A 27,232-nucleotide genomic window follows, 5' to 3' on the forward strand; every position below is an offset into this window, starting at 1 on the left:
ACAACCCACCCCCTTCCTATTTTACTGTTTTTTTTTTAATCACATGGTTTTTGGTCTAACTAGGTAATGAGTTACATCAGTACATCTTCTAATGGTGAACTAGGCCCACATTTACAGGAAAAATAGCACCTAAAGGCGGCTTCTCCCCCATTGTTCTAGGGCCTGTGGGTTCTCAGGATAACCTCTGGAATTGGAGGAGACCCACTGATTCTCTTTTTAAATCAGGAAATAAAAATTCTAAGTCCCCAGGAGACAGTTCAGGCTACATGGTTCCCCACGTGTCTGTGTGATCAGCTGCATCTGACTCTCTGTGACCCCGTGGATGCTAACCCTGTCCATGGACAGCTCCTCTGTCCAGGGGATATTTCAGGCAAGAGGACTGCAGGGGGCTGCGGTTTCCTTTTCCAGAGGCTCTTCCCCACCCAGCGATCAGACCTGTATCTCTGGCATCTCCCGCCTTGGCAACCAGGTTCTTTACCACTGCGCCACCTGGGAAGCCCCCGGCTCCCCATTATTCTTGCGCAAATCCATGCCTGGCACCTGTTCACCTCTCAGGAGGCTGCTGTCTGGGAAGTGGCGCCCCTTCCAAAGGGCTGCTGCACACGTAAGACAGGCACTGTGCGGAGTCTTCAGCCGCCCATGTGACTGAGCCCAGCCTGGGTTAGGCCTGAGGTAAGGCCAAGCAGAAGTGCTCTGGGTGTTGGGTCGCTTCCTCCCGGCGCTGAAATCCTGGGGCTGTCACCACCAGGGGGCACCAGGAAGGCGGGACTCGACACGGCGCAGGTCCCTGGCCCCTCTGGCTGAAGGTCCCTGGGTGGTTAAAGAGGAGACGGGTGGTTCCTGTATCCTGAGGTCTTTCCCGGCACAGATGCCCAGGCCGAGCCAGGGGTCCAGTACCTGTACCCGGGCCTAGTGGCACCGGAACCCTGTGGGGTGGGCCTGAGAGGGACGCTGGGTCCTGCTGGGTGAGAACAGCTCAGGCCTGGGGGCCCCCAAGAGCGATCACAGGACCAGGATTACGATAATGTCAAGTTTAATTTGCCAAATATACAAGTTGGATCTGTGGAGCGTGTTGTGCCTGGGTGCTGCACGGTAAACAGGCTTCTCGAAATGATCCACGGGTGGGGTTATGAACGGGCCGGGGCCTGGCCAGAGTAGGGGGCAGGGAGTGGGGTTGGAGGGGCAGGGGGAGGCGTCCGTCAGAGGGGACTGGCCGGGATGAGCCGTGACCCTCAGGGACCCATGGGCACGGGCTGCCAGCTGCCAGCTCCTCTGAGTGAGCACCCAGGGAACACAGACCGGGGGGTGGGCAGACAGGCCATCGCAAACTTGTCAGCAGCTACTGCGGCCCCAACCGCCCCCTGCCTCGCAATCTACCAGACAAATGGAAGCTCCTCTTAACCCACCTCCCAGGTACCCCCCAACAAGGGTTCTGAATTCTAAAAACAGCCAAAACATTTGAATGGTTACATATGAAATGCTGTCCTGCATCTTTCTGCCTCAAAGATAGCAGCTGCCCCTCCCCCAGCCCCCCACCCACCATCCCCCCAAACGATTTCCGTGCCAAGTTGAAGAGGAGGTCCCAGGCCGTGGGGGGCTCCTCGCCACGAGGGGCTGCTGCAGCGGCACCGGGGCACAGGGCGGGTGAGACGCGGGAGGTCCTGGCAGCACAGCCCAGTTCCCTGGTCTCTCCTCCCACAGGCCGTGCTACTTGTTCAGGGAGAGCGACTGCATTCGTTTTCCTGACAAGGTCGCATCATCTTTTGCTGAGAAGCAGGAAGGGAGAAAGTCACAAGACGAAACCACCCCTCCATACACACAGCCCTGCACACCCCAGAATCAGGGAAATGTAGGTCCAGAAGGCCTCAGACAACAGTCTGTGCAACTGGCTCCACTGGCAGATGAGGAAGAGACCCAAGGAGAAGGGCCCATCCTGACGCCCTCCCACGGAAGCCAGCGGACCCACGTGTCCAGACATTCTTGCTAAGTTTGGGTGGCTACCCCCTCCACAAAGGCCCACCAACATGCAATCTACTGGGCAAATAGAAACTCTTCTTAGCCCGCTCCTGGAGAAGTCTGTAATTCCAACCTCTCCCTGTGGCTTCTGAAGTCTGAACTCAGCAACATGCAGTCACACACACAGTCCTTTCCTGCTTGGGGTTTGTGAAACAAACTGCTGGTGGGCAGCTGAGATCACCAGCTATCTCCAACGCAGTGATAATGCCCTGGGGCGTCTCTGGGCCTCTAGGATGCAGGACAGCAAGAGTCCCAATACTCATGGCTCCCCTCCCCCCCCCAACACAAACGCTCCTTTAAATCAGACCAATTCCTCACAGCCAACCTGGCCTGGAAGAACTCTACCACTTTCGGCCCCACTGGAAGGCATGGGGAAGAGGGACACCTGGGCCAGATTTCATCTGGGAAGCCCAGCCCACCACACCCTCCCAAGCCTCTCAGACATACAGTGGTGATGCCAAGCAGGTCTCCTGGCTATACAAGGCACCAGAGACGTAGTGGAAACTGCTAGCCTCGAAAGTAGGTGCCTTCTGGGAGGTGGCAGGCAAGAACGCCCTCCTCCATCTGACAGACACACACAGCCTCTCGAGCAATCTGGTGCCCGTGCGCACACACACACAGTGGGCCTCCCGAGCAATCTGGCCCAAACCCACCTCACAGCAAGACATTGAAGTACAGGGCTTGGCTCTGTCCAGAACCAGGGTCAGGCTGCCATACCAGTGGCTCAAGACTTACCTCTCCTCTCTTCTTCTTTCTTCCTGGCAGCCTCTTCCCGCTGTTTTCGGATGATCGCCAGCCGGGCAAGGTCGGCCTTGGCTTGCTCTGTCTTCCCCGCTAAATGCATCTTCATGTAACGCTCTTTTGCTTTCTGCTTCTCGATTTCTTCTCTGTTTGGGTAAAGAGGTGTCACAGGGGTCTTCTCCCACCACTGTCAGCTGAGCTGGACGCGAGAGCCAGAATCAAGGCCAAACCCTCAGGCCTGGGGCCCAAGTGGAGGAGGGGCTGTGTCCGAGTGCCCCCCGCCGATGAACACTCACAAGCAAGTTAGCACAGACTGCCTGTCGCTCAGCTACCTTGTGCGGTGGGGGCCCTCAGTGGTGAGAAGGCAGTTGGAGGGGAAGGGTCTTGAGCAGCCTTCAGTCACGCCCCAAGCTGGTGGGCCTTCCCCGTGGGGTTTACAGACACCGCCTTCAGCTCTCATGGGGTCAGCACAGTAAGGTGGATTTAAATCTAACAGTGCAATCAGGAGAGAAATCAGGGTGGCTTTTCCTGGCAGCCTGCAACCTCCTGTGAGGCCCTAGATGTCACCAGGTAGGCATGAAAACAGAGACCAGCTGTGTGCAGGGCACTTTAGCCCTCAGGTGCAAGCCTCACACAGCCCACAGGGAGCTCTCTGCAGCCTCATTTTCACCTGAGGCGAGAGGACTGGGCAGCTGGTGGGTCTCCCCACACTGCCCATCAGCACAGGCCCCCAACCCCACAGCCATGACGTCAGGGACGGATGCGCGTCAGGAGGGTCCGGATCAGGCTGGAGGTGCCCTGGAGCAGAGCGTCTTGAAGGAGGGGCTGCAGCGTGACCATCCGCATCCCCAGGGATTACTTCAAGTGCAACGCTCAGGTCTGAATCTGCTGTTTTATTTTCCCTATGTTTCCACTGGTGAAAAAAATCCTTTTTTTTTTCTTTTTCGAGAAACTTCTAAAGGGCCTTTGGGGAATGAGATCACATAGAAATAAACACTGTAACTAGAGCCCCCACCTGGCCACTGGAGACCTAAGGGTCCAGAAGTGAGGGCAGAGGAGCTGGGGCCTCAGCCACACAGCTCAGAAGCAGCAGTTACCTTTCTCTTCGGGACAGCTCCTTGGGCCCATCCAGGTCCAGCTGCGTGACCTTTTTGGTTGTCTGTGCCACCCGGTTGGGGTTCTCAATGTCGATGAGCCCTTCCACGCCTTTGCGCTTTTGCTAAGGTAGGACAAGAAGCCGGACACTGGAGAGGCTTAGTCGTGCAGTGCCCGAGGGCCACCCCCATCTCCACAGTCCGCCTGGCCTAGAACTGCTCCTCTCCAGGCTGTGTGACACTGGGCCCAGCCTCACGGTGGGAACAGTGCTCAGGCCTGTCTGCACCAACCCAGGAGATGCAGCAGGAGTGTTGGTGACCGAGTCCAGCCTGTGCCGTGTCCGGGTCACCAGGGACCATCACCCTAGTTTCACAGGCAACAGAGCAGAGACACAATAAAATGCCTGACATCAACCCAGAAGTAGATGGGAGATGTGAACATGAGCCCAATTCACAGGCTCTCAACACAGAGAGGTACCCCCTCACTTTGAGCTCAGCCTCTGAAAGCCGTTTCCATGGAACCTCACGCCTGGCTGCTAGCCATGCTGGGTCCCTGGAGAGGTTGCTTGCAGGGAAGTGGGACCTGGGAACGAGCACAACGTCTATAGGTTTGGGGAGGCGCACCTGCAGCTTGCACCTCCCAGATGCCCAGGCAAAGTTTAGAAAGAAATGAGAGCACAAGTGCTTGATGCAACAGGTTTGAGCAGAGTTTCAGGCCCTGTCAACCCAGCTGTTCTCTTTAAGAGACCAGGGAGAGAGCTTCGAAACGCCTGTTCATCAGAGCTCTGTACAGAGCTCCAGGCACCTCTACCCAGCCGGTATGTGTATATACCTCACCCAGACACCTGACATCTGAAGTTTAGCTCGTCTAAAACAGAACTGCAGGCTCAGCCCGTTCCTCCCCACAATGCCAAGCAATATCTTGTTTCTCTTTCCCCTTAGCCCCACCACCCCAACCCTTGACAAATCCCAACGAGTTCATCTCTAAAACACAGCTTGAATCTGCCCACTTTTCTCCACTGCTAATGCCACCCCCTTCAGGGAAGTTACAATTTCTTGTCTGGATACCTGCTACCAGCTCTTGGCTTCTATGCTCAACACTGCACAACTCACTCTGCAGATAAAAGCAAATCTGCCCAGAATTCTTGCCTGGAGAATCCCGCGGACTGAGGAGCCTGGCAGGCTGCAGTCCACAGGGTCACGAAAGAGGCAAACATCACTGAAGTGACCGAGCATGCACACACTGGTCCTCTCTCTCGCCCACATCCCACTTTACCAGCTGCCCACTACCTACTACGATTAAACCAAAACCTCTGCAACAACCGCACAGGTGCTGCCTTTCCATTCTCTCCTCCTCCATTCCTAACTCCACTTCTTACCCACCAAGTCACAGCCCCACTAGCCTCTCTGTTCCCTGGACCTGCCTAGGTTGTTCCGACCCCCAGACTGCACTTGCTAACCTGGCTGCCTTGACTGCTCAGCAAAACAATTTTCACGTGACTGGCTCCACCTTGTTTTTCAGATCTCAGTTTAAAAGTCACCTTCTCATCACTCCTCAGTCATGTATCCTCAATCATGGGTGATCTTATTCATGATACTTCTGGCTACCAAAAGTTATACTGTTCATGGACTTCCTTATTGTCTATATCTCCTTATTACAATGCAAACTCTTAAGTGTAAGGACTCTGTCTGCATGTACCACGGGGACTGGGAAACAACTGATGAACATTTGTTGAATGGATGAGTCCAGAACCCAGGTCCCCATCAGACTCAGTACCTGGTAATCATCTTCTTCATCCTCGCTCTCATCAGAATCTAGAGATTTCTTCTCTTTTTTCGGGTCACCTGCAGCCCCATCTCCACCTTCTTCTCCTTGTTCCTCTTCTTCCTGTTTCAGAAATGGACAATCTGAGGAATCAAAAGGTGCAAACCAAACTCCCAAGACCATGATCCTTCCATCCTTCCTGCCCCAGATTGTGCACCTTGAGAAATTAAGCCCCCAGAAGGCTGGGACCAAGTATATGAGTCCTACTCTGCTATGCTGGCCTCCATGGGGGACCTGGGTCACAGACAGCCTATTCACTTGGCTCCACTGCCTAGAAGCCTTTCCCAGTCCAACCCACCCCTCACACAGCCATACAAGGCCCTGCTCCTCTTATCAGCCCAGGTGCCTGGGTCCGCGTTGGTACGCAGCTCGTCCCCCAGAGCCCACAGGACTTGGCCGTGGGGCTGGAAACCACAGTCCCGCTCTGTTTCCCTCCTACTCTCCCTGCTGCCACACACAGCTGCCAATTTGTACTCGTTTTCCCTGGCAAGCCTCCTCCCTCCCCCACTTTCCACTCCTACAGTCAGTGGTGGGTCAGTCACTCCAACCTGCCCACATAGATGCCCTGCTGGGCCGCCTCCCTCTACCCTTCTTGCCTCCCTAGTAGAAACATCCCTTACAAAACCCTAAGCACTTCCCCTGCCTTAGCTCTTGCCCGCATATTCTCCAAGGTCCTGTTCAGCCGCAGGCTGCTCCGCCAGACCCTCCCCAACCGCGGCTTCTCCCTTCTCCCTCACACGTCACACTCAGTCATCTGCACTGACAGCTCCCTGTGGCCCTCATCCAGGTGAGCATCTAATGGTGTGGGAGGGTCACGGACACCAACGACAGAAACATGCTTTGTTTCCCGACAGTGGGCTGGAAAAAGCACCGAGGAACAGAGGGAGGTCCTAAGCTTAGACTGGAGGGGGAAGGGTAGGGAGTACCAGTGAGGGGAGCATGCAGGAGGGGGTGCTTAGCATGAATGGCACTCTTGTCAGTGGCAGGAGTGTGAGGGCAGGGTGTCAAGCCCCAGTGGGGCTGGCAGAGGCTGGCGCACACAAGGCGGGCACGGAGAGCCCCCACAGGCAGGAACAGGGCCCACCCAGGCACTGGCTGCTGAGGAAACGAAGTTCTAAGGGATCAACCTTAGAGGCCCGCTCTCCTCCTGTCAGCCGCCCGCCCCCTCCAACCACACCCCAGGTGTTGGTTTCTTCCAGGGGGTGAGTGGCCCTTGTTCAGCCTCTCTGGGTGCCACCCTGGGCCACTGGAGTGGCCCACAGAGTGGCATACTCACCCTGGCCTTCTGCTTTTCGGCCTGGAGCTGGGCGTCGATCTCCTCTGGGCTCGTGTACTGCCGGGCCCGGCCTTTGTGGCCCCCCTTTCTCCCTGCACAAGGACCAGAAGTTTAGGAAGGCAGCAGGAAGGCAGCTCCCTTGATTGCCCTGAACTTCAGACTGGGTCCTGCTTGAGGTGCTCTCAGCAGAGGCTGCCAACCTCCCTTGCCCCTCACCAAGATCACCCGCTCACCTGTACCTCGCCCCTTACCTGTTCAAAGGGACAAAAGAGGCAGCCCGTGGCAGCACCAACCCGCGTGCGGGATGCAGGCTCCCACCACCAAGGCCTGAGGGGAGGGCCTGGGGGGCACCACAGGGAGTGACCGGCTAAGTCCCCTGGTCCCTTCGTCCACACGCAGCGGACTCACACGCGGGCACGAGAAGGGGTCACCCTCACCCCTGCTGTCACTACAGTGCTCTTTACTTGCAACGCTCCGTCACAGCCATGGGCTCACTTGAACCCCAGGTTAAACCTAAGGTGCACATCATGGCTGGTCACATTTTACAGACAAGGAGACTTGAGACTAAAGCAGAGTGGCGAAGAGCACAAATGCTGCGGTCCAATCCCTGGGTTCAAATCTCAGCTCTACCACTTAATAGTTTTGTGACTCTGGGCAGGTACTTAATCTTTGAGTCTCAGTTTCCCTACCACATAGGATTGTTGTGAAAATGGATTTGTTAACATATGTGAAGATGGTGGAACAGTGCTCGGCACTAGACGAGCACTACAAAAAAGTTTGCTATAATTGTTACTCTTCTAATGTATATATATTTTGGGTTGACCAAAATCAGGTTTTTTTGTAAGATGTTACACACCCACTCAACCCCACCCACCTCCCAATAATACCTGGTGTGGGGGGAAAAGAAAAAAACAAAGTTACTGGTTACAATGAAAATTTACTACAGGTGCAGGGAATATAAGCTACTTCATGATCATTTAAGTGGTATTTATGGTGGAAAGAGAAAACTTAAAACCTATCGGAGAAAACTTTCTGTGCTCGGAGTAGAAACACAATTGCCAAACAAAGGTAAAATCGAAAATAAAACTGACTACCTTCTAAGAGTTAAAAATGTGACTAGCAATTAAAGTTCATCACAGAGAATCAGTCAATTTTATAGCCTGACTCTCCTGAACCAAGACACTAGACTGACCCCTGCCACAGGCTTCCCAGGTGGCGCAGTGGTAAAGAATCCACCTGCCAACGCAGGAGACACAAGAGACACAGCTTCGATCCCTGGATTAGGAAAATCCCCTGGAGGAGGAAATGACAACCTGCTCCAGTATTCTTGCCTGGAAAATTCCATGGAGAGAGGAGCCTGGCAGGCTGCAGTCCATGGGGTCACAAAGAGTTGGACTCAACTGAGCACACACACACAAAGCCAACAGCCAGTTTCATAGCAGGGCAGCACCTCCTCAGCTGGTTCTGGAGGATGCTGGTGGCTGTGGCCTGGATCCATTTCACCTCTCCTGGAAGCTGCACCCCATCTGGTTTCTCATGACTGTCACTGAGAGCAGAGAATCTATGATGAGGCAGCCAGAGCTGCTCTGAACTCCAGAGACAGTAGCAGAGATACTAGCCTCCTCTAATTTCCTAGACAGCAGCTGCAGAGCCATAATTGGGCTGCTACAGACCACACCACCCATTTTTAATGACTACCTGGGATTCCCAGGGGTGTCTCAGTCAAGGATCATCAAAGTCCTATTGTGAGAGATCAAGTTTGCCATCCAAAACCCCAACATCTTTTCTTGCCCTCTTAATGTTCTAAGGAATAGAAACAGCTCAAAATTGACTACTACAGGCTCTGATCCTGCATGTCTGGCTATGGGACACTGATCTTAACTTGGTTTAGAGTAACTTATCAGAAGCTCTCCATGCCTTTGAAAATGTTTCACAGATTTCCTGACAGAAACAAGAGCTGGTCCTTGGCTCTTGGAGAATTTTACACTTTTACATCTTCACGTTCTCTCTTTTCAAGCAAATTAACACCAGCAAGAAATGTAAACATTATCTGCCCATAAAGCTTTCACAAGCCAAAAAGCCAAGTCATTGAAACAAGTATCCCTATTTAGGATTTTCTAATTGTAACCGCCAACCTTGGCTCAAAGCACCTATTAAGTAGGACTCTCAGAATTCTGGCACCAGAAGTAAAAGTCGCTCAGTCGTATCTGACTCTTTGCGACCCCATGTACTACACAGTCCATGGAATTCTCCAGGCCAGAACACTAGAGTGGGTAGCTTTTCCCTTCTCCAAGGACTCTTCCCAACCCAGGGATCGAACCCAGGTCAGTACCTCTAATACCCCTCCTTATGCAGAACAGAAGACTGAGAGAGAGAGAGGAAACAAAGCTCTTCCGACCACAGAATAAACCACTAGAAAACTAGGTTTAAAGAGATTCAGCTCTGAAAACCCCAGCATCTCTGGGAGCAGAGTCAGGAAGTCATTTAGGTTTGAAAAAGCTCCAAGCAGATCTTCCTGTGGGCTGAGACATCTTAACCAAGATGTCACAGGAGAGACCAATATTAACTGAACACCTCTTCTGCGCCAGTAGCCGCCAGGCACAGCGAGGGCTCTATGTATTTAAGACCCTGATCCCAACTCTCCAGGCTAAGGGTTATTAGCTAGGTGTTTCAGATGGGGAACAACTTGTTCAAGGCCATAACGCTAGACAGTGACCCAGCTGGGCTTCAAGTTGAGCACTCTTGACTCTCAGGGCGAAGAGGGTGAAGGACGGTGTACAACCGAACTGGAGAGGCCATGGATTCTTTACGTTCTTGGCCAAGGAACTGGCAGTCTTCGGAGTGACAATAGCTAATGCTTACTGGACACATAGCGACTATCACCACCATACAGCGCCCTCCACGTGGATTACCTACTTCAAGACTCGCATCAGTATTATGAGGTAGATACAATCATACCCCTATACTTGCAAAAACACAGGGAGGTTATGTGGCAGGCTCAAAGACCCACATCGAGTCGCTCGAAAAGGGCAGTCAAAGCTAGGTCGGCCAGGCTCAAAAAAGAGCATCCAGCTAGGTCGCAACAGATAAACCTAGCTCGCCCAGAGTCAGAAAAGGCCCACGTTTTACGCGCAAGGCAGACGGGCCCGGCTCTGGCGCGGGACGTGGTGACTCAGTCCCCGGCGAGCCTGAAATGGGTAGGAACCTCCAGTACCCCCCCCCAGGCCGAGAGAAGCGCGCCCTAGATAGGCCATCCGGGTGGGCGAGGACCCAGAGCCTCCAAATCTCCTCAGACCACGGAGGGAGTGGCTCGAGGCCACTACTACGGTCCTCAGTTTCTCCAGCGGGACAATTGGGCGTTGAGGCCCAGGCCTGGCCCTCAGCCGGAGCGGACGTTCTCCCTCCGAGTCGCCCTCTGAGGCGCCCGCGGGCTGACTGGACGGCGGGAGCCGGACTCGGGCCGCTCCTCGAGGCCCGCGGGCGACACGCGCCCGCCCCTCACCTCCTTTAGGCATCGCGGCTGCGGCGGCTGCGGCGGCGGCGCCTCGAGCTGACACCGGAACCGGAAATTTCTCGGGCTCGACTTCTTCCGCCCAGCCAGTTTCCCCGCCCCCCCCACCCGGCCCCCTCTCAGCGCGCCGCCGCCGCCGCGAGAACCGCGGCCCTCGGGGAGGCCGGGCTGTCCCACGCACCGCCTGAGCCCAGGCTCGCTCGCGCGCTGCTGGGCAACAGAGCCCCTCCCAACCCCCGCCGTGGGAGGCGTGTGAGCCTGCTAGCCCACCCCGCCGGGAAGTGCAGACGAAAGGAGACAGCGGCGCTGGAATTCTGCTCAGGCAGGGCTGCGGACACCTAACACAACGCAATCGCCGCGCTTCTTGCGGGGCGGGGCTCCGCGAGGACCTCACCGTGAAGAGATACTCGGGGGAGCTGAGGCGGTGGATACAGAAGGGACGTTGCGTCGCGGCGGAGGTCGTAGTGAGTGTTTCGCTTCTCTTCTCTAGGATCTTGCTGACGGCTGGGGGCCAGGGATCGGACGTCTGCATTGACCCAGAGGGCGATCTGAACAGCCGAACTGGGACAGGTTCGGGCCTCTGGACCCGAAGGTCTAAGTGAGTTCCCGAGACTAGGCGGCGTCTTGCTGGTTCCGCGGAGGGGATGGGAAATGTGGGGGTTCCCTTGCTTCTAGGTCCCCCCCCCCCCCCCCCCGCCTAGAACGTTTGTTGTCTAAATATTGCTTTTCCTTGTAATCCCGGTTCAGATGCCATAGTCTTCCTGAGCCTTTTTACAACCCGGGTTGTAGCGTCTTCACTCGCCTTTTCCGAACGCCTTTGCGCTCTCCGCCCCTCCCGCGCGCTACCCCCACTCGAACACCGCCTCACATCTCTTTCTTCCTGATCAGGTTGCTTCTTAGCTGTTACCTCCCATGGGAGGCCTCCACTGACTCCCAAGCTGGGCCAGGCCCTAGACTCTCCGTGGGTCTTAGTTAGCAGAGTGGTCATTCCATTATCTTTGTCCTCCCAGCCCGTGCTCCTTGGGACAGGGACCAGATTCCATTCGTCTCTAGCTTTAGAGCAGGGGAGACAAGTGTAAAGGCCTCAGATTTGGGAGTCAGGAGCCCCCGATGAGTCAAACTCTGCCGGTTCCCAGCTCTGTGCGACTGAGTTTGATCTTCTGTAAGGTTGTTAACCTGAGAATTCACGTAGAGGGGCGAAGAGGGCGGGGCTTCGTAAACATCAGGAGGGAGGAACTGAATGAGCGTGGGAAAGGAGGAGTCTGCTCTGCTTAAAGATAATTAACATGAGTTCTCTTTTAGTGTATTTTAAAAAATATTTTGAAAATATTTATTTGACTGCATCGAGTCTTCCTTGAGGCATGCAAACTCTTAATTGCGGCATGTGGGAACTAGTTCCCTGACCAGGGATGGAACCCAGGCCCCCTGCATTGGGAGCTCAGAGTCTTAGCAACTGGACCACCAGGAAGTCCCACCCTGAGTTCTCTTTGTTAGCTATGAAATGCTTTGCGGTTTGAAAAATGACTTGCTGTGTAGATCTGGGCTGGTCTGTTCTTTGGGCTTTACATGACTTCCTTTATATAGTATGTCTGTTGGGTTTAAGAGACCTTGGCAATCCAGTTAATACACTGTCCTCACCTTATAGACAAGATTGAAGACCAGAAAGGGAATGTGACCTCTCCAGTCATAGCTGGACAAGAATCCGAGCCTGTAACTGAAAACACCTGAGATCTTTCTATTATACTCTTGGGAAACAGACCCTAAGGTACTTTGGTTTCACTCTTCTTCCTTTTTAAACACTCATCTTTGCTCTCCCAGTCTCCCTTATACTGTGTTGTAATTCCCTTTCCACTTTGCATTTCCTTGCTAGAATATCACCTTGTCAGGGACAGTGTGTGTCTTATTCTGTGTATGATAATAGCAAAACTCTACTAAGCACACATTAAATACCATGCACGTTGCATATAATCAAGTCCCCATATGGCCCCATAAGTAGATTCTCCCCATTACACAGATGAGGAAACAGATTTACAGATATGAATGTGCACCAGAGTTGTGGCTTGTTAAGTCCTCGGGGATCCTGAGGCTTAGAAACCAATTCATTTAATTTTTTTTCCCCCACAGATTTTTGCAGACTATCTTCTGGGGAAAAAATGCCTAAAGTCAAAAGAAGCCGGAAAGCTCCCCCAGATGGGTGGGAGTTGATTGAGCCAACACTGGATGAATTAGATCAAAAAATGAGAGAAGGTGAGTTGTGGAGTTCCTGCCTGGGTGGGCTGTGTCCCAAGGAGAAATGGGAAGAGACAGGCTGCACCACCGAGGCCGCCTGACACTGACATGTTTTGTTTGCTTTTTAACTGATAGGGATACTATAAATGCCAGAAAGTAAGATAATACAAATGAGAAGGTCCTCAAAAGTGTTTTTTTGGGAAAAAACAAATGTTTTTGAGTATATAAGACCTTTAGGGAGTATAGATCAAATAGTCTACTTAGAATTATTTACCGGTAGAAGTATATTTAAAATCATACAAAATATGTTTACTTGGAAAATCCTGTTCTTTTTCACTCCAAATTTTCTGAAATGTTTTTATTTGGATTTTTCTTGTGGGTTTGTTTTCATTATCACTTTGTTTTTGCATCATCTACCAGTTGTACAGAATGCACAATCTTCAATTCCCCCTAAGTGTTATGTGGTCCTGCAGTTTGTGAATCAGTACAGTGTGCAGTTTTGGGAAATTTAACCTGAAGCCACAAGCATTGTTGGCCCTGTTGTTGTTCAGTTCCTAAGTCATGTCCTACTCTTTGTGACCCCATGGACTGCAGCATGCTGGGCTTCACCACCTCCCAGAGTTTGCTCAAATTCATGTCTGTTGAGTCGGTGATGCCATCCAACCGTCTCATCCTCCACCATCCTCTTCTCCTGCTGGCCCTATCACAGTATTAACTACTTACTGGATTACTTTTTAAAGCAGTCTTTTTTTCTTAGAAGTTTTTGGTAATTAACCCATGTTATTCTGAAGTCATCCCTTCAGCAATAGTAAGTGGTGTTAACTTTGCTTCCTTTTTTTGAAGCTGAGTATATCAGGTAACTTCTACTAAATATCCAGAATTTGCAATAATCAAGGTCATTTGGGGCTGATTTTTTTCTCCTAACAGATCTTTATTCAACATAAAGGAATTTAAAGAGATTGCTGTAATAGAAAAGATAATTTGTGAGTCCTTGGAAATAAACCTCTTTTTAAGAGGTGACTTCTTGAAGGGAGAGTACACTGGGTACTCGGCATGCTCTCACCCTCACCAGACACGCGGTGTCGCCAAACCCTCATCCCTGCTTTTGGCTTAGATCGCAGAACCCTGTTTATTGAGCTGTTACAAATCCCAAGTGATAGAGCAATATTATGTTCTGTGCAGACTAACCTACTCTCCACAACAAAGCAAACCCCCACCCCTGTGCTTTCTCTGCAGCTGAGACAGAACCTCACGAGGGAAAGAGGAAAGTGGAATCTCTGTGGCCCATCTTCAGGATCCATCACCAGAAGACCCGCTACATCTTTGACCTCTTCTACAAGCGGAAAGCCATAAGCAGAGGTGACTGGCCAAATGTTCTCTTGGCCTTTCCTGCTTGAGTGGCTGTCTGATTTAAGTAACTCTTGAAACCTCAGCAAGCATCATGATGTTTCCTGTTTCCAAAAAACGAAAGGGGGCCAGTGTTGACTAAACACTGTTTCTCAGGGTGGGCAGTGATGGGCTGCGGGCTGGAGAGCTTTGTTAAACTGTGATCTCATGGCCCTTCCCTGTGTTTTTGCAGAACTGTATGAGTACTGTATTAAAGAAGGCTATGCAGATAAAAACCTGATTGCAAAATGGAAAAAGCAAGGGTATGAGAACCTGTGCTGCCTGCGGTGCATCCAGACACGGGACACCAATTTTGGGACAAACTGCATCTGCCGGGTCCCCAAAAGCAAGCTAGAAGTGGTAATGCCACACCCCCCACCCCCCGCCTGACAATTGAGTGTGAGGTTAGCATGAGCAGTTTAGCTGACCTAGCTGACCACAATGGGTTTTATGTTCTGTTCTGTGGCTAGGTGTTCTGCTGGCCCTCCCCCCTGGGAGGGAGCCCCTCTGGTCATTGATCCGTGCTAGGAAAGTTACTGGTTCCTATCCTCACACAGGAAATGCGGATGATGACCCCCACCCCAGCGTGGCTGAGAGAGCTAACCCAGGGGAGGGTGGGCCAGGCCGCAGGGGTTCGTCCCCCTTTTCTCCCGGCCTCCTGTTGCTCCCAGTGACACTTCAACTTGAGCCTCACTGCATTTTGTGCCAGAACTCTCGGGGTGGCGAGGGAACAGTGCTGGGCATGCAGTGGTAAGCTCTGCGCAGGCGCCCCTGAAGGGGAGCGGCAGCAGGCGCAGAGGAGGGCTACTGGGCCGTTAGCGGCCTATGAGTACAGCCCCTCGGCTGCCTGTGAGCAAGGTCAGGCCAGATGCCCTCTTTCTCACGGTCCGACCTTCAGGCCGCAGCACTGGTTAGCTTTGTGTGCAGAGCCTTGGCTCTGGCCCATGGGCTTCAGCTCAACAGGCAGGTCTGTCCCTCCGCGTCCTCTGGAAGCTCAGGATGGGCGTGCGGAGTAGTGGAGGGCGGGCATAAGCTGCCTTCCGAGGGAGGCTCTCTGTAGGTCTGGTGGGGTGGGCAGAGCAGCAGGAGCCCCACGGTGTGGTGTCCAGAACAGATTTAGTTGAGTTTCACCACTGGATCTTGTTTCCTTAGACCGGTCTTGCTTCTCCAAAAAAGAGGGGAAAGGAGAATAAACCCCTTTTCTGAACTGGGCAGGCCCCTGGCCGGACACTAGACCACACACCTGGCCCAGGGTACCACTGTCCTGGCACCATACAGGTTCAAGGACACCCCGTTCTTCTCCCCACACCCTACTAGAAAGCTCCTCAGCCCAGAGGACACCGTGAGGCCCTGGCACTGAGCCCCGAGCGCAGAGCACAGTTGCCTCCAGCTCGTTGAAGGGTGTGTCATGCTTGCTTCACAGAATAAGAGCAATCCCTCATATTTTTTTTTCTTTCTTTTTGGGAGCAAGTATATACATTGAATTTGTATGAATTAAATCCAGACAGAGATGTAACTGTCCACAGCAGCTGTTCCCATTTTCATGAGGGAACCGAATTTTCCCTATTCGCACCATCACAGAGGGTTTCTGAGGAGGGTCCATGGGGAGTGGATGTCCTGTGGCCTCGCTTCCCTCTTGGGGGGCGGGGGGCGCTCCCGCGTGTGGGCGCGGGGTCTCAGGGGTCCTCTGTCCGCAGGGCCGGATCATTGAGTGCACGCACTGCGGCTGCCGGGGCTGCTCTGGCTGAGCATCGGGCCCGCACCTCCACCCACCCTGGACTCCGGGCTGCGCAGGACTCCGCCCGTCACACCACCCTTTGCTGGGAGCAGCTTTTCCTCAGAGCGGTCCCCAGGCCCGACTAGGAGCATGGTCTCTCTGTGGGAAGGCTTTGGTGTTCATCAGCTGTGATTTGTAGAAATAAAACAAACTTCTAAACCTTTTGGGCTTCACGTTCCTTCTTTCTCAGAGCCAGTGGTCTGGCACCCAGGGGGACGGCACCAGGCCCCAGAGACTAGTCGCCCTTAGGACTCGATCCCAACTCCACCTCATCGGTGCCGTGTGACCAGGAGCGAACTCACCCTCCTCATCGTCACCCTCAGACGGGGATGGCCTGAGATGACGGACCAAGGTGGCCCACGCTGCTCTGGCACTTGCTATGAACTTGTTGGGCACCTAGGCCAGCATTCGTCCTCAGACCGACGCCTAAGCTGGAGCTCTGACCCTGGACTTTGCCTCATGCTTGCAGCTGCCCCGGGAAGTTCAGTCTTTCATGTGAAGGGGACTCACGGGGTTCCCACAGAGCCACTTTGTTCCGGCTCTGCTGGGGGTCCCCTAGGACCTCCTCATCACCTGCCCCCAGGGCCTTTGTCCATATCTGCCTCGGTGATGGTGTCCTGGTCTCCTTTTGGTTTTGTCTGGAATTTCTGCCACGGGTGGGGGGTTTCCTCCGCTGGCATCTCTTTCAGCCACTGCTTATAATAAGCCCGGAAGCCATCAATCTTCTCCAAGTAGGTGTTTTTCCCTTTGTACTGTAATTGGAAAAGCATGGGGTTCAGAGGGGCCACAAGAAGACAATGCCTGCTACTTACAGCGGACCCCAAACCGTGGCAGGTGGCTCAGGCCTCAGGGAAGCTGTTCTTGCTTGCAGTTGGTCAAAAGGAAAAGGGCAGAGGAGCTGCTCAACAGAGAGTACTGCCTTCCTATAAGTCTGTGCTGCTGAGCCCCTCTAGCCAGGGATGGCACCCCAGTCCCCCAAAGCTAAACTCGCCGGGGGCCACTGCTCTGGCCGTGCTGCTGAGCAGCTCCTGCTTGGCACAGACACTGCCGCAGGGGTCTCAGGAGAGGTGGGACAAAGGAAAGGAAACGAGATGCGCCAGATAGATACCAAGAGAAAGCTGACAGAGTACATAGATAAAAGACAAAGATGCGTGATCTAAACACTGCTACCACATCATGATAAATGGGTTGATTCCAAAGGTTTAGCAATTCTGAACGCGTACCTGATAGAGCCTGAAAGTTCGTGCAGCAAAAATTTGACAACAGACACAAGCTCCCCATCATGAGTGAGTGTGAATGTATGAGTGAATACAATAAGGTTTAGGCTTGTGGTATTTGGTGACTCTTGGCTGAACCTGAGAAGACCCTTAGTGGGTCCTCCATGGAGAACTTTACAATATGGAAAGACACTTGCAATATGGAACCAACAAAAGCCTAGTCTATGGAGTATGTAAAGAACTGAGGAATCAGCAAGACAAACAATCAGCCGGTCAAAGATGCCCAGCCCCACCCTCTGCACGCCACACTCTCCACGGCTGTCGCACTAATTACTAAGCCTTCTTTAATGGCACTCAGCATCCTCCTTGCACAGCTGTCCCTTTCCCCAGTCCTGTGGCTTGGCGTGTCCTGGCTGACTTGCTTCCTACCCATCAGGCCACAGAGCCTGACGCGGTAGACCTCAAAACCAGAACCGCAGAGCCTGACACCTTGGGAACAACAAGGAGAGAAGTGGCCGTTACAGAACATCCTGTCACCACCCTCCTGCCATCCCCATTCACTCAGCGAACAACAGTGTGTGCTGGGCGCCTGACGACGGGCAGGGACCCGGGACCCGGTGAGCGAGACAGACAGTCCCCACCTCCAGGGACGTTCACTCTCCGCACAGTGAGGGTCACACACGAGTACGTGTGAGCACAGGCCGTGAAACAGGGTGAAGAGGAGCCGTGCTGTAAGGAGGCGGCCAGCGGGGCCCTGCTGAGGAAGAGCCAGCCGAGCTGGGACCAAAGGGATGAGACAGAAGCAGGAACGTGAAAAGCAGGGGAGCCTGCTGGGAAGACGAGAGCCCTGAGGCACAGAAGAGGCTGGTGTTATCTAGAAGCGACCGCGGGCCGGGGGCTGACGGCACCAAGGGGAGAGCGGCCTGACAGGAGATGAGTCATGTGGACAGGGACCAGCCAGCTGTGGTCTGAGGAGTGTGGATCCTCCCCAAGGGGGGCCATAGACAGCTTAAAGTGAGAGGATGCCAATCCCAGGAGGTCAGCACGGGGCTCGGGTGGGGTGGGGTGGGGTGGGCGTGAGGGTGACGATGGGCACGTCAGAACCGGGCGCACTCACCCGGTCAAAGCTGGGTGGGTACTGGGCCGCAAACTCCAGCTGGCGGATGACCACTTCGTTCACGGGGACTCTGTTCCGCCTCATGTCCTTCAGGATATTGATGAGATAGGCGTAGTCCAGCTTCTTGACAGCCGCGTTGATGAGGGTGCTGTAGATGTGGGTGTTGGGGGTCATCTGGGATTCCTGGAACATTCAGCGAGAGGATGGCGGTGGTTGGGAGAGTGTGGCCCTATGGGGCACGTCAGACTTGGGGAGCCACCCTGCCGCCCGGGCCTGCTCTGCAGACCAGCCCCCAGGGGTGAGAAGGGCAGGACCTCGCAGCAACAACAGGCTGTGCTCCCCACTCCACACACCCTGCGTGGGTCCATCCCCCGCAGCTGAAGGCCCTGCCCTCTCAGCCCTGAAGAACTTGGAGAGAAAGCAGAGGGTTGTTCTCAGAGATCAATGAACTCAGGCAGTAAACCATGGACAGGAGATGCCTCCTGGGGGTTCATTGCACACCTGTCCCCCAAGAATTCTGGCCCTCCCTGTTCCCATCACGGCCTCTATGCCCCTAGAGGGTTGGGGCCAAGAGCCATCCCCTCCCCTCAACCTCACCCCATGGCCACACCTCAGTGATAACAGCCCTGGCTCTCAGCGCCTGTGCGGCCCCTCACCACGGTCTCCTTTCTCCCAAACTGGACAATGACCCTTCTCACTTGAAGCTCAAGACCCCACTCTCCCTACCCTGCTCCCCGCAGCCTACCCTGAGTACAGAGGCCTGGGGGGTTCGGGAGGCCCCCACACCCCGCACCCTCACCCCCGGGGCCTGCCCAGGCAAGGCCCACTCACCCTCATGTCCGAGAGCAGCTGCAGGCCATCCTCTGGCCTGTGACACCCGATGGCCAGGTTGCAGAACGTCTGCAGGTTGGGGACGATGCCCCTCTTTGCCAGGACAGGCAGCAGGGCCTGTGGGGACAGAGGCGGCATCACCGTGAGCTGTAACCCACCAGGCCAGCGAAAGCCTTCTCTGGTGAAGCCCACGGGTGGACGCTGGAGACACCGGGGCACGGTTCTTCTCCAAAGCCTCGCGGCTCCCCCTGCTGACCACCCTGGGCGCCAGCCTCAGCCCAGCACTGAGGCCGGGGTCTGGCCTAGCACCTCATTGACGGGCTCCCTGGATTCAGCAGCGCTGCGAGGACACCCTGCCTTCCGGCCTGCTGCTCCCCAACAGGCCATCTCTCCTCCGGATCCTCTGTGTTCCTGCCCCTCCTGCTCCTTGACCAGCCACCATCCACCCTGTGGTTAGGACTTGGGACGTGGATCGAGCACCAGGGGCCTCAGGGCATGGCGGTCCCGCGGTCCAGGGCCAGAGACAAAGCCAACAACAGCGTGTGCAGTGCAGGCTGAGGAAGTCCCGGGCGGGAGGAGAGAAAGAGGATGCCTGCTCAGGCCGGCTGGGTCAGGGCGGGTTCGGGGAGGGGCTGTGCTGGACACAGAGTGCCTGACGGCAGAGGCTGCTCTGTCACCTGTGACGCTCATGAGAGCCCAGGTCAGAGCTTCTGGCAAAAAGGGTAGCACAGAGAAACACGTACGAATGGACAAACCCCTGAGGGCCCTGGCATCCCTGTGTGTGCAGTGGGTAAAGCCACGGGCGGCAGAGCTTCCTGGTGTGGTCAGTAAAGACACAGATGATGCCAAGCTCTCAGGACGGCATCAAGCAACGTGAGTGTGACAATGGACGATGTCACTGAGGTTGGTGGGGGTGGGTGGGCACACTCAGGAACCACCAGCCTCTCAGGCCACATGTCCCCGTATGCTGCATCGGTGCAAGGCTTGTTTGCAGTCTGCCCCATCACTGGGAGCCCCCCAGGGGGGCGGGGGGCGTGGCTGGTCCACCACTCGATTCCCAGTTGTCACCCAAGCCCAGGCCTGAACGGGGCTTTGGGCAGGCTGCCCGCCTCTGGCAGGAATGACCAACACACATGCAGAAGAGAGTCCCGGGAGGAAGGAGAGGAGGGAGCCTGTGCCTCCTCCCCCGAGCCCCTCACCTTTGCCCCCTCCAGGTCACCCTGCTTGCTCTTCTTCCTCATCAGCGTGTTGAAGAAGGTCAGGTCAGCCTCCACCCCATGCATGTCCAGGATGCTCAGCAGCGAGGACTCTGCGGGGCTCCCAGGCTCTACCACCTCTGCCAGCAGCGTGAGGGTTTTGATGTCAGGGCGAAGCCCGTGCTCTGCCATCTTGCCGAGGAAGCCCTCCAGGCCCCCCATCAAGGCCAGTCTGTCGGCAGGGGTACTCACGGTCCCAAAGGAGACCACAGCCAAGGGGGCCACCCCCGGGGTCAAGAGGTTGGCCTCCAGCCCCCAGGGAGGCAGCTCTGGGGCCACAGAGGTGAGGGCCCCCGTGTGGTCGGGCTCCGCTTTGGTCTCCATCCCAGACTGGGCCTGGCCAGGGGCTCTGGCCTCCTGAGGCTCTGGAGGCCCCTCAAGTGCCTGAGAAGGTTCCAGAAACAGCTGCCTCTCCAGGGCCTCCACGTGCAGCTTGGCCGACAGGTTGCAGTCCGCCCCGACCTGGGCTCTCCTCCTGGTCTTCCGCCCCCCAGCGGGGGGCTGGAGCAGGGCCGTCTCCTCCCTGGGCCTCAGAAGCACTGCCGAGGCCACCGCCGGGTCCCCCAGCCCACAGTCCCGAGCTGCCCCCAGCAGCAGGTTGTAGCTGTGCCGGCTTGGCTGGAGCCCCAGACTCAGCATCTGCCTCCACACCTGCCGAGGAGAGGCAGACCTCAGCCCTGAGCCCCCTCTCCAACGAGCCTTCAGCAGAGCAGGCATCAGTGGGCAAATGGGGCACGGGAAAGACTCCAGGCTCTGGGCAACTGAGGACCCAGGAACCTGGTCCCCGAACCCCAGGAGCCCACACAGGCACCCTCCTCCCCTCCTACGTATGTGTTAGCTGCTCAGTCGTGTCCGACTCTTTGCAACCCCAGGGACTGTAGCCCACCAGGCTCCTCTGTCCATGGGATTCTCCAGGTAACAATACTGGAGTGAGTAGTCATTCCCTCCTCCAGGGGATCTTCCCAACCCAGGGATCAAACCCGTGTCTCTTGGGTCTCCTGCGCTGGCAGGCAGATTCTTCACCACTAGCGCCACCTCCCCTCCTGGCTCATCCCAAACTGTGTCGCACTTCTACTCCTCTGCTTCTCCCAGCCCTTCTCCCTACTCCCTGGGGAGGAACGGCCAGAGAGGCCAGGTTCTGGAAGAGTCCAGGCCGACTTAAGGGTTGGATTCAGCTGCACGTTCTGAGTGCCTAGTGTGCGCCCATCTGTAAACCTCAGGGAACAGTGTGCTCCGGGAAGGCCAAAAGATCACAAATATAAAAGTACCCGGCACAGGGCAGGAGCAGGTGCTCAAGAAATGCACCCAGAATCATCGTTTGCCCCCAGCACAGGCACGTGGAGGGGGAGTGAGCGAGGCAGCAAGAGACAGGAAGGACAGCCAGGTGGGACGGACCTGCAGGGCGTACCGGAAGCCAATCTTCTTGTCCTGGATGCAGCCCATGAGCAGGTAACTGAAGGTCTCCTCTGTGACCACGTGCCCTTTCTGGATGATTTCCTAGGGGAAGGAATGAAGAGGGCCTGCTGAGACTCTGCAGGAGAGCCGAGGCCCAGACTCAGGCCCACTGGGTCTGGCTCAGGACTGACAGACCCCATGGCAGACCCAGGGCTGCGTATCCTGAGCAGTGGGGCCCGAATCCGGCCTGGGCCGGCTCAGTACCAGCCGCAGTAGAGCTCCCCGCGGCCTGCGCTCCCTCCTCCCCTCTTTCCCAGGCCTCTCTTCCTGGCTCTACTCCTATCACTTCTGTGCAGCCCCTCCATGAAGATCCACCCAGGAGCCACTCTTGCAAACAAGGATTTAGACCTGCCCAGAGTTGGCTTCACATCCCAGCTTCGCCGCTGGCCTGCTCTAGGAGTCTGGGAAGCATTAGGCGCCCATCTCAGTTTCCTCATCAGTGAAGTGGAAGCCACAGGACTTGCTTTGTAAGATCTTTGGAATGATGCCCCAGCAAGCGCCGATTCCTCTTCAGTGCTATGCATCTTACCCACGAGGGCCCTCAGCGGGACACAGTACACACAACACCCCGACCTCACGGGGCGGGGGCCTCCCCATTCCACCCAGGGCTCTGACCGCAGGAACGCCTCGGTGAGCCCCAGAGGCCGACAGGGCGCCTGTCTCATTGGCGCCTGCACCTTCCCATGCGAGGAACACAGAGGGCACAGCCTCAGCCCGGCCTCGCAGGACTCGCTGAGTGGGGAGCAGGAAGGAAGGCATGGCTGCACCTTAAACACATCCAGGCACATCCTGAGGTCCGCGCACAGGGCGGCCATCTTCAGCAGGGCGTGGTACGTTTTCAAGTTGAGCTGGAAGTTTCTGGCCTGAAGCTGCTGCCGTAGCTTCAGGGCACTCTGCAGTGCCGAGTCCTTCCAGGGGGACTCGGCGCACACGTTGAACAGGGCCGTGTAGGTGGCATCTGAGGGCTCCAGGTCCCGCTTCTTCATCTGCGGAGACAGGGAGAAACTTGGAGGTGGCTCTGGGGTCAGCGGGATGCACAGGCCATGGGGAGAGGAGGCTAGAGAGGACTCTGCTACTACACCAAAGGGGCCTGGAGCGGGGCCTGTGCCAAGGCAGAGCCGACCAGCACACAGAGCCGGGCTCTCCAAACCCCTGACTCACCCTGAGGGGCCCTGAGAGCTGGCCTCGCTCCCCAGAGGCACCAAACAAGAAAGCGTCCTCCCCAAGGCACTCAGCAGCCCACCCTGGGCCTGAAGTGCTCTTACGGCAGGGTCTTCCTGACGCTCCTGCCCTCTGGCCGCCCAGGCTGCCCTGACTGTTAAGAGCTGTGGAATAGATCTGATCTGGAAAAGGGCAGGAGGGGTCATCAAACCCCAGCTCCAAAGTTTAGTAACTGAGGGGTCGTGGGCAATCAGCTTGTCATTGGAAAAACGGGGGTGATACGGTCACACTGGAAGGTTGTTACAAAGGAGACTGTCTTGGGAGAGTGGCCCCTGGAGCGGTAGCCGGGAGCATGGCCCTGCAGCGCATCTCCGGCCTCCCCAGCCCTCCTCTGGCCCGGCTGACACTGCTTAGCAAGCCCTCCATGGGACGGAGTTTGAGAAGCTCCTGGTAAAGGCAAGTGCTCGCTATTTCCCAGAGAAGGGCCACCTGACCAAGGGCAGCAAGCAGCTGCCGCAGAGTGCCCAGAACCCTGCTCTCAGGCCGTGGCTGGGCTCAACTTCCATGTCAGCGCTCGAGACAGGTAACCTTAGACACGGCACTTCATCTCTCCAGGCCTCAGTGTCCTCACTGGAGAAACGAAGATGGTGATCCCAACTTTGAGGACGGGGGGACACTCTGTATGTGCTCACATATTCCACACACGTGTACTGAGGACTTAATACAGGCCAGCCACTGGCCACTGGGGTTACCAGAAAAGGCAAGGCCTGTCTCCACTGAGCTTACTCTCTACAGGGGAGACACACGACAGGCAAATAGGTAACCAGCAACGATAATAAAGATGTGAAGGACACTCAGTGAAAAGCGGCTGGAAAGGGCACCTTCGTGGTGGATAAACCACTCCGGCCCAGGTAATGGCAGCTGTGATAAGACCACAAAACTGAGGCTGGAGAGGTGAAACTGTCCACCCAGGGTAATGCACTAGCAGGGAACACACCCAGGACCTGCACCCAACTCTTCTGGGGCCCAAAGCCCGTGTTGCAGGGCGCCTGGCCCGCCGCCCCGCTGCCCCATGCTCACGTCATTGTAGAGCCTGAAGGCCTTCTTCAGGTAGCCGGCCCGCCCGCAGCCCCCGATCAGTACCGTGTAGTTGCACTCGAGGGGCTGGAGGCACTCCTCCTGCAGCATCTGCCTCTCAAACAGGTCCAGGGCCTCGGCCAGCTGGGGAAGGGGTCGGGGAAGGGGGCACACAAGAAAGGGGGCTCAGCAGAGGGATGGAGACCGAGGCCAAGGGACCCTCCCTGAGCTCAAGCCCAGGCTGGCCCAGGAGCCAAACACACAGCCTGGGCCTCTGCCACCAGCCTCCTGGTCCCTGTGTTCCACTGCAAGGGGACCTCGTGGTGGCCGGGAAGAAAAGCCCGCCAGACTCCCACCACCTATGAGCGCTCTTGGCCCCTCAGCTGTGGGGGAACTCTGCGAGCACAGGAGCAATGCCCAGGTAAACGAAGATCTGAAGGAGGTGAGGGAAGGAGCCAGGCGGCTCTCTGAGGGAACAGCCAGTGCAAAGGCCCTGAAGCAGGAGTGTGCTTGGGACCTGGGGTGGGAGGGGGGTGGCTGCAGGGGAGAGAGTGAAGGAGGGGAGATGCAGGCAGACAGGGAAGGGAGGGTTGAGGTGGAGAAGAGGCAGTTTTTGCAGGCTTCATAAGCCATCATGAGGACTCTGGCTTCTCTGTATTTCTCAACTTTTCATTACGGAAAATCTCAAGTATACACATGAGTAGACAGGTGTAATTACAAAGACTATTAATGTTTGGCCAATCTTGTTTCATCAATATCCTGCGCTCCTCCCTCCAACTCTATTTTTTTTTTAAATGCAAATTCCAGACATTTTATCACTTCATTCACAAAAGCTTCAACATATACTGCCAAGAGATATTTAAACCTAAATGGAATGTCATTATCAATACCTAAGAAAATGAACACCCCCACTGTCACTGATTACACGGGGAGTGCTAGAGGGAGGAGAAAGGGCACTTGCTCTCTGCTCACGGCTTGAAGTCCACGTAGGGGTAAGAGGTGGAGAGAGCCTCGGGGAGACTAGTGACAAGTGTCATAATAGCTGACGGGGGTGGGGGGGGTGGGGAGGTGGGGAGGAGAAGGCTAGGCCTGGGCATTCAGGGGGAGGGTTGTGAGAAGTTAGGAGAAGGCAGAGTTGGCGGGAAAAAGAAGACTTAGGAGTGAAGGGATTTGGCCTGGACGGATGGAAAAAACGGGTTACCAATTAGTGAGATGAACAAAGTGTAGAGAAATCGAGGTTGGGAACAAGAATTCCAGGCCACTAAGGGTAAGTATAATGGAGATGGTGAGGAGGCAGCTGGATACAGAGATGGAGAGCCCGGGGGACGGCTGGGCTGGTAGCAGGAAGATGAGAATGGCATCGAGGAGGGGGCACGGGAAGCCAGGAGGCTGGAGGGTCGTCTGAGGCAGCACTAGGGGGAATGAAGACAGAGGGGAGAGGAGCCCTGAGCATCCCACAGGATGGCAGGGTGGCCCCTCACAAAAGACGGTGGCACCACAGAAGCAGGAGTCAGGAGCAGCAGAGTCCAAAGGTTCCCTACCTTTCCTTCCCTGATCAGGCGTTTGCACTGAAAGAAGTACCAGTAAGGGGTGTTTCTGGGGCCCCGCCGTGGTTTTGGTTCCAGCTCCCCTTCCTCATTTTCTTCAGTATTCTGTTCCTTGAGCCGCAGGTTATACAGCTGGGCTGTTGATTTGTGGAACATTCTCCGAGATGAGTATTTGTCGGAGAGCATCCCAAAGTTCTCCTCCTCCCCTTCCTCCTGGGTGGCCGTGGGGCTGGGCTGGCCGGGGTCAGAGCTGAGGCTGCCTGTGTTCTTCTGGCCTTGAGAGCCAAGGGGCAGCTGAGAGAGAGAGCTGGAGAAGGCTGCTGGCGCTGGCTGAATCCACCCTGCAGCCCTTGGCCACACGGGTCCCTCCCTGCCTCCAGCCCACTGGGCTCTGAGAGGGTCAAGGTGGCACAGGATGGACAGTCCCACGGGGCGGGGGCTGGAGAAGAGCCGAGCAAGCCTCACGAAGTCCATTTCTGGCGTTCTCCTCCGGGGCCTGGCATAGGTCAGCAAAATAATGAAAGTCAATGTCGTTGTCACAAAAGGCAGAAAGAAGATGGATAAGTGGCACAAGCATCAGTCCTGAGGTCAGAAAGCCTAGGTTCAGACTGCAGCTCCACCAAACCATCCTTGCGTCCCTGGGCACTCACTGCTCTGGCCTTCAGTCTCCTTGCTTGTAAACTGGAGTTATCTATAACATCACCCACACACCACCATTGCAACGATCTAATCTCAAGATATCAGGGTGCAGGCACAGGACGGTGAGCACCCGATAAACTACCGATCTGTACCATTCTGCACCTGGTGAGGCTCCAACAGAAACACAGTGCGAGCCAGTATGTAATTTTAAATCTTCAAATAGCCACATTAAATAAAAGGTTTGCATACATTAATCAAAAGACAGAGAACTGTAATTACTGATATTGAAATCGCTACCAGAATGCTTTTAAAACAAACTCATGCTATATTACTATAGCGTTTTCTTTTCCAAGCATTAAGTAACAAGGTCCTATCGATCTGATGAAGCAGCGATGACTGTAAATGAGTTTGTAGGAGTTGTGGATACTCTTATCTCCATCATTTACACTCATTCCTATTTGCAATCGCGACTTCGTTTTGGGCACAGACAACGTCAGGTGAGGAAAGACTTGCGAAGTTTCACTTATGACCATAAAGGTGTCTTCCTCCCCGAGTTCTTCCACTAGCCCGCGCGGTTAATAATCCCTGAATCAGAGACCCGCTGCCGCCGTCCTCCCCTAGGGGGACTCACCCCTCCCCAGACCCTTCCGGGGAACCTCAGGCCGACCCGAGCCCTCTCTCCACAGGTCTAAACCGCTCCCCTCAGCAGAGGCTTCCACCTCCGACCCTTGCAGCGATTCTCGCAAGCCCTCTGGCCCGCCTTCGCCTGGCGCCCGGGCTCCTGAGAAGGTCAAACGAGAAACTCACTCCAGTAGTCCGGCCCAGTGAACACGCCCGCACCTCGGCCCCGGAGTCCGCGTCACCCTGAAGGCACCTGAAGGCACGCCGGGAGTTCGCGTCACGGCCAGGCCCGACCCCGCCAAGCCGCGCCGCGTCCCCGGCTGCGCGTCTCCAACGCGCTCTCCCGGGTGCGCCCCGGCCGATCTCGCGCAGGCCCAGTCCGCGTCGCGAACTCCCGGCGTGCCTTCAGGTCGCGCAAGGAGGTGGGACGTTCGGTGAGCGGCTAGTCGAGCCTAG

At 55.5% G+C, this 27,232-nt stretch overlaps 3 protein-coding genes across 8 annotated transcripts; 1 reads left to right on the forward strand and 2 right to left on the reverse strand.

Annotated features, from left to right (window-relative positions):
- Positions 1-1,016: 1,016 nt before the first annotated feature.
- PDAP1 (PDGFA associated protein 1) lies at positions 1,017-10,543 on the reverse strand. The gene is made up of 6 exons (XM_065923817.1): positions 10,455-10,543; positions 6,953-7,044; positions 5,629-5,739; positions 3,855-3,976; positions 2,752-2,903; positions 1,017-1,766 (listed from the first exon to the last, which is right to left on the reverse strand). Exons 1-6 carry the CDS (start codon positions 10,465-10,467, stop codon positions 1,708-1,710), a joined length of 549 nt encoding a protein of 182 aa, XP_065779889.1. The 5' UTR covers positions 10,468-10,543; the 3' UTR covers positions 1,017-1,707.
- Positions 10,544-10,621: 78 nt separating this feature from the next.
- Positions 10,622-16,018, forward strand: BUD31 (BUD31 homolog). Of its 4 annotated transcripts, none has more exons than XM_065923826.1 (6): positions 10,639-11,061; positions 12,109-12,228; positions 12,588-12,710; positions 13,929-14,051; positions 14,272-14,341; positions 15,776-16,018. In XM_065923826.1, the coding sequence occupies exons 3-6, from the start codon at positions 12,617-12,619 to the stop codon at positions 15,939-15,941; spliced, it is 453 nt and encodes a 150-aa protein (XP_065779898.1). In that variant the 5' UTR covers positions 10,639-11,061; positions 12,109-12,228; positions 12,588-12,616; the 3' UTR covers positions 15,942-16,018. The 4 variants fall into 4 exon arrangements, with proteins under 4 accessions (XP_065779900.1, XP_065779898.1, XP_065779899.1 ...); XM_065923827.1 differs by having other exon boundaries at positions 10,639-10,927; XM_065923829.1 differs by having other exon boundaries at positions 10,847-11,061; positions 14,272-14,438.
- Positions 16,010-27,178, reverse strand: PTCD1 (pentatricopeptide repeat domain 1). Of its 3 annotated transcripts, none has more exons than XM_065923818.1 (9): positions 26,996-27,176; positions 25,511-26,012; positions 23,973-24,113; positions 22,499-22,717; positions 21,672-21,773; positions 20,220-20,927; positions 19,021-19,137; positions 18,190-18,372; positions 16,010-16,607 (listed from the first exon to the last, which is right to left on the reverse strand). In XM_065923818.1, the coding sequence occupies exons 2-9, from the start codon at positions 25,988-25,990 to the stop codon at positions 16,425-16,427; spliced, it is 2,133 nt and encodes a 710-aa protein (XP_065779890.1). In that variant the 5' UTR covers positions 25,991-26,012; positions 26,996-27,176; the 3' UTR covers positions 16,010-16,424. The 3 variants fall into 3 exon arrangements, with proteins under 3 accessions (XP_065779890.1, XP_065779894.1, XP_065779893.1); XM_065923822.1 differs by having other exon boundaries at positions 26,963-27,174; XM_065923821.1 differs by lacking the exon at positions 16,010-16,607 and adding an exon at positions 16,632-17,561 and having other exon boundaries at positions 26,963-27,178.
- Positions 27,179-27,232: the final 54 nt, after the last annotated feature.

Source organism: Muntiacus reevesi, chromosome 2 (assembly GCF_963930625.1).
Source record: "Muntiacus reevesi chromosome 2, mMunRee1.1, whole genome shotgun sequence".
NCBI lineage: Eukaryota > Metazoa > Chordata > Mammalia > Artiodactyla > Cervidae > Muntiacus > Muntiacus reevesi.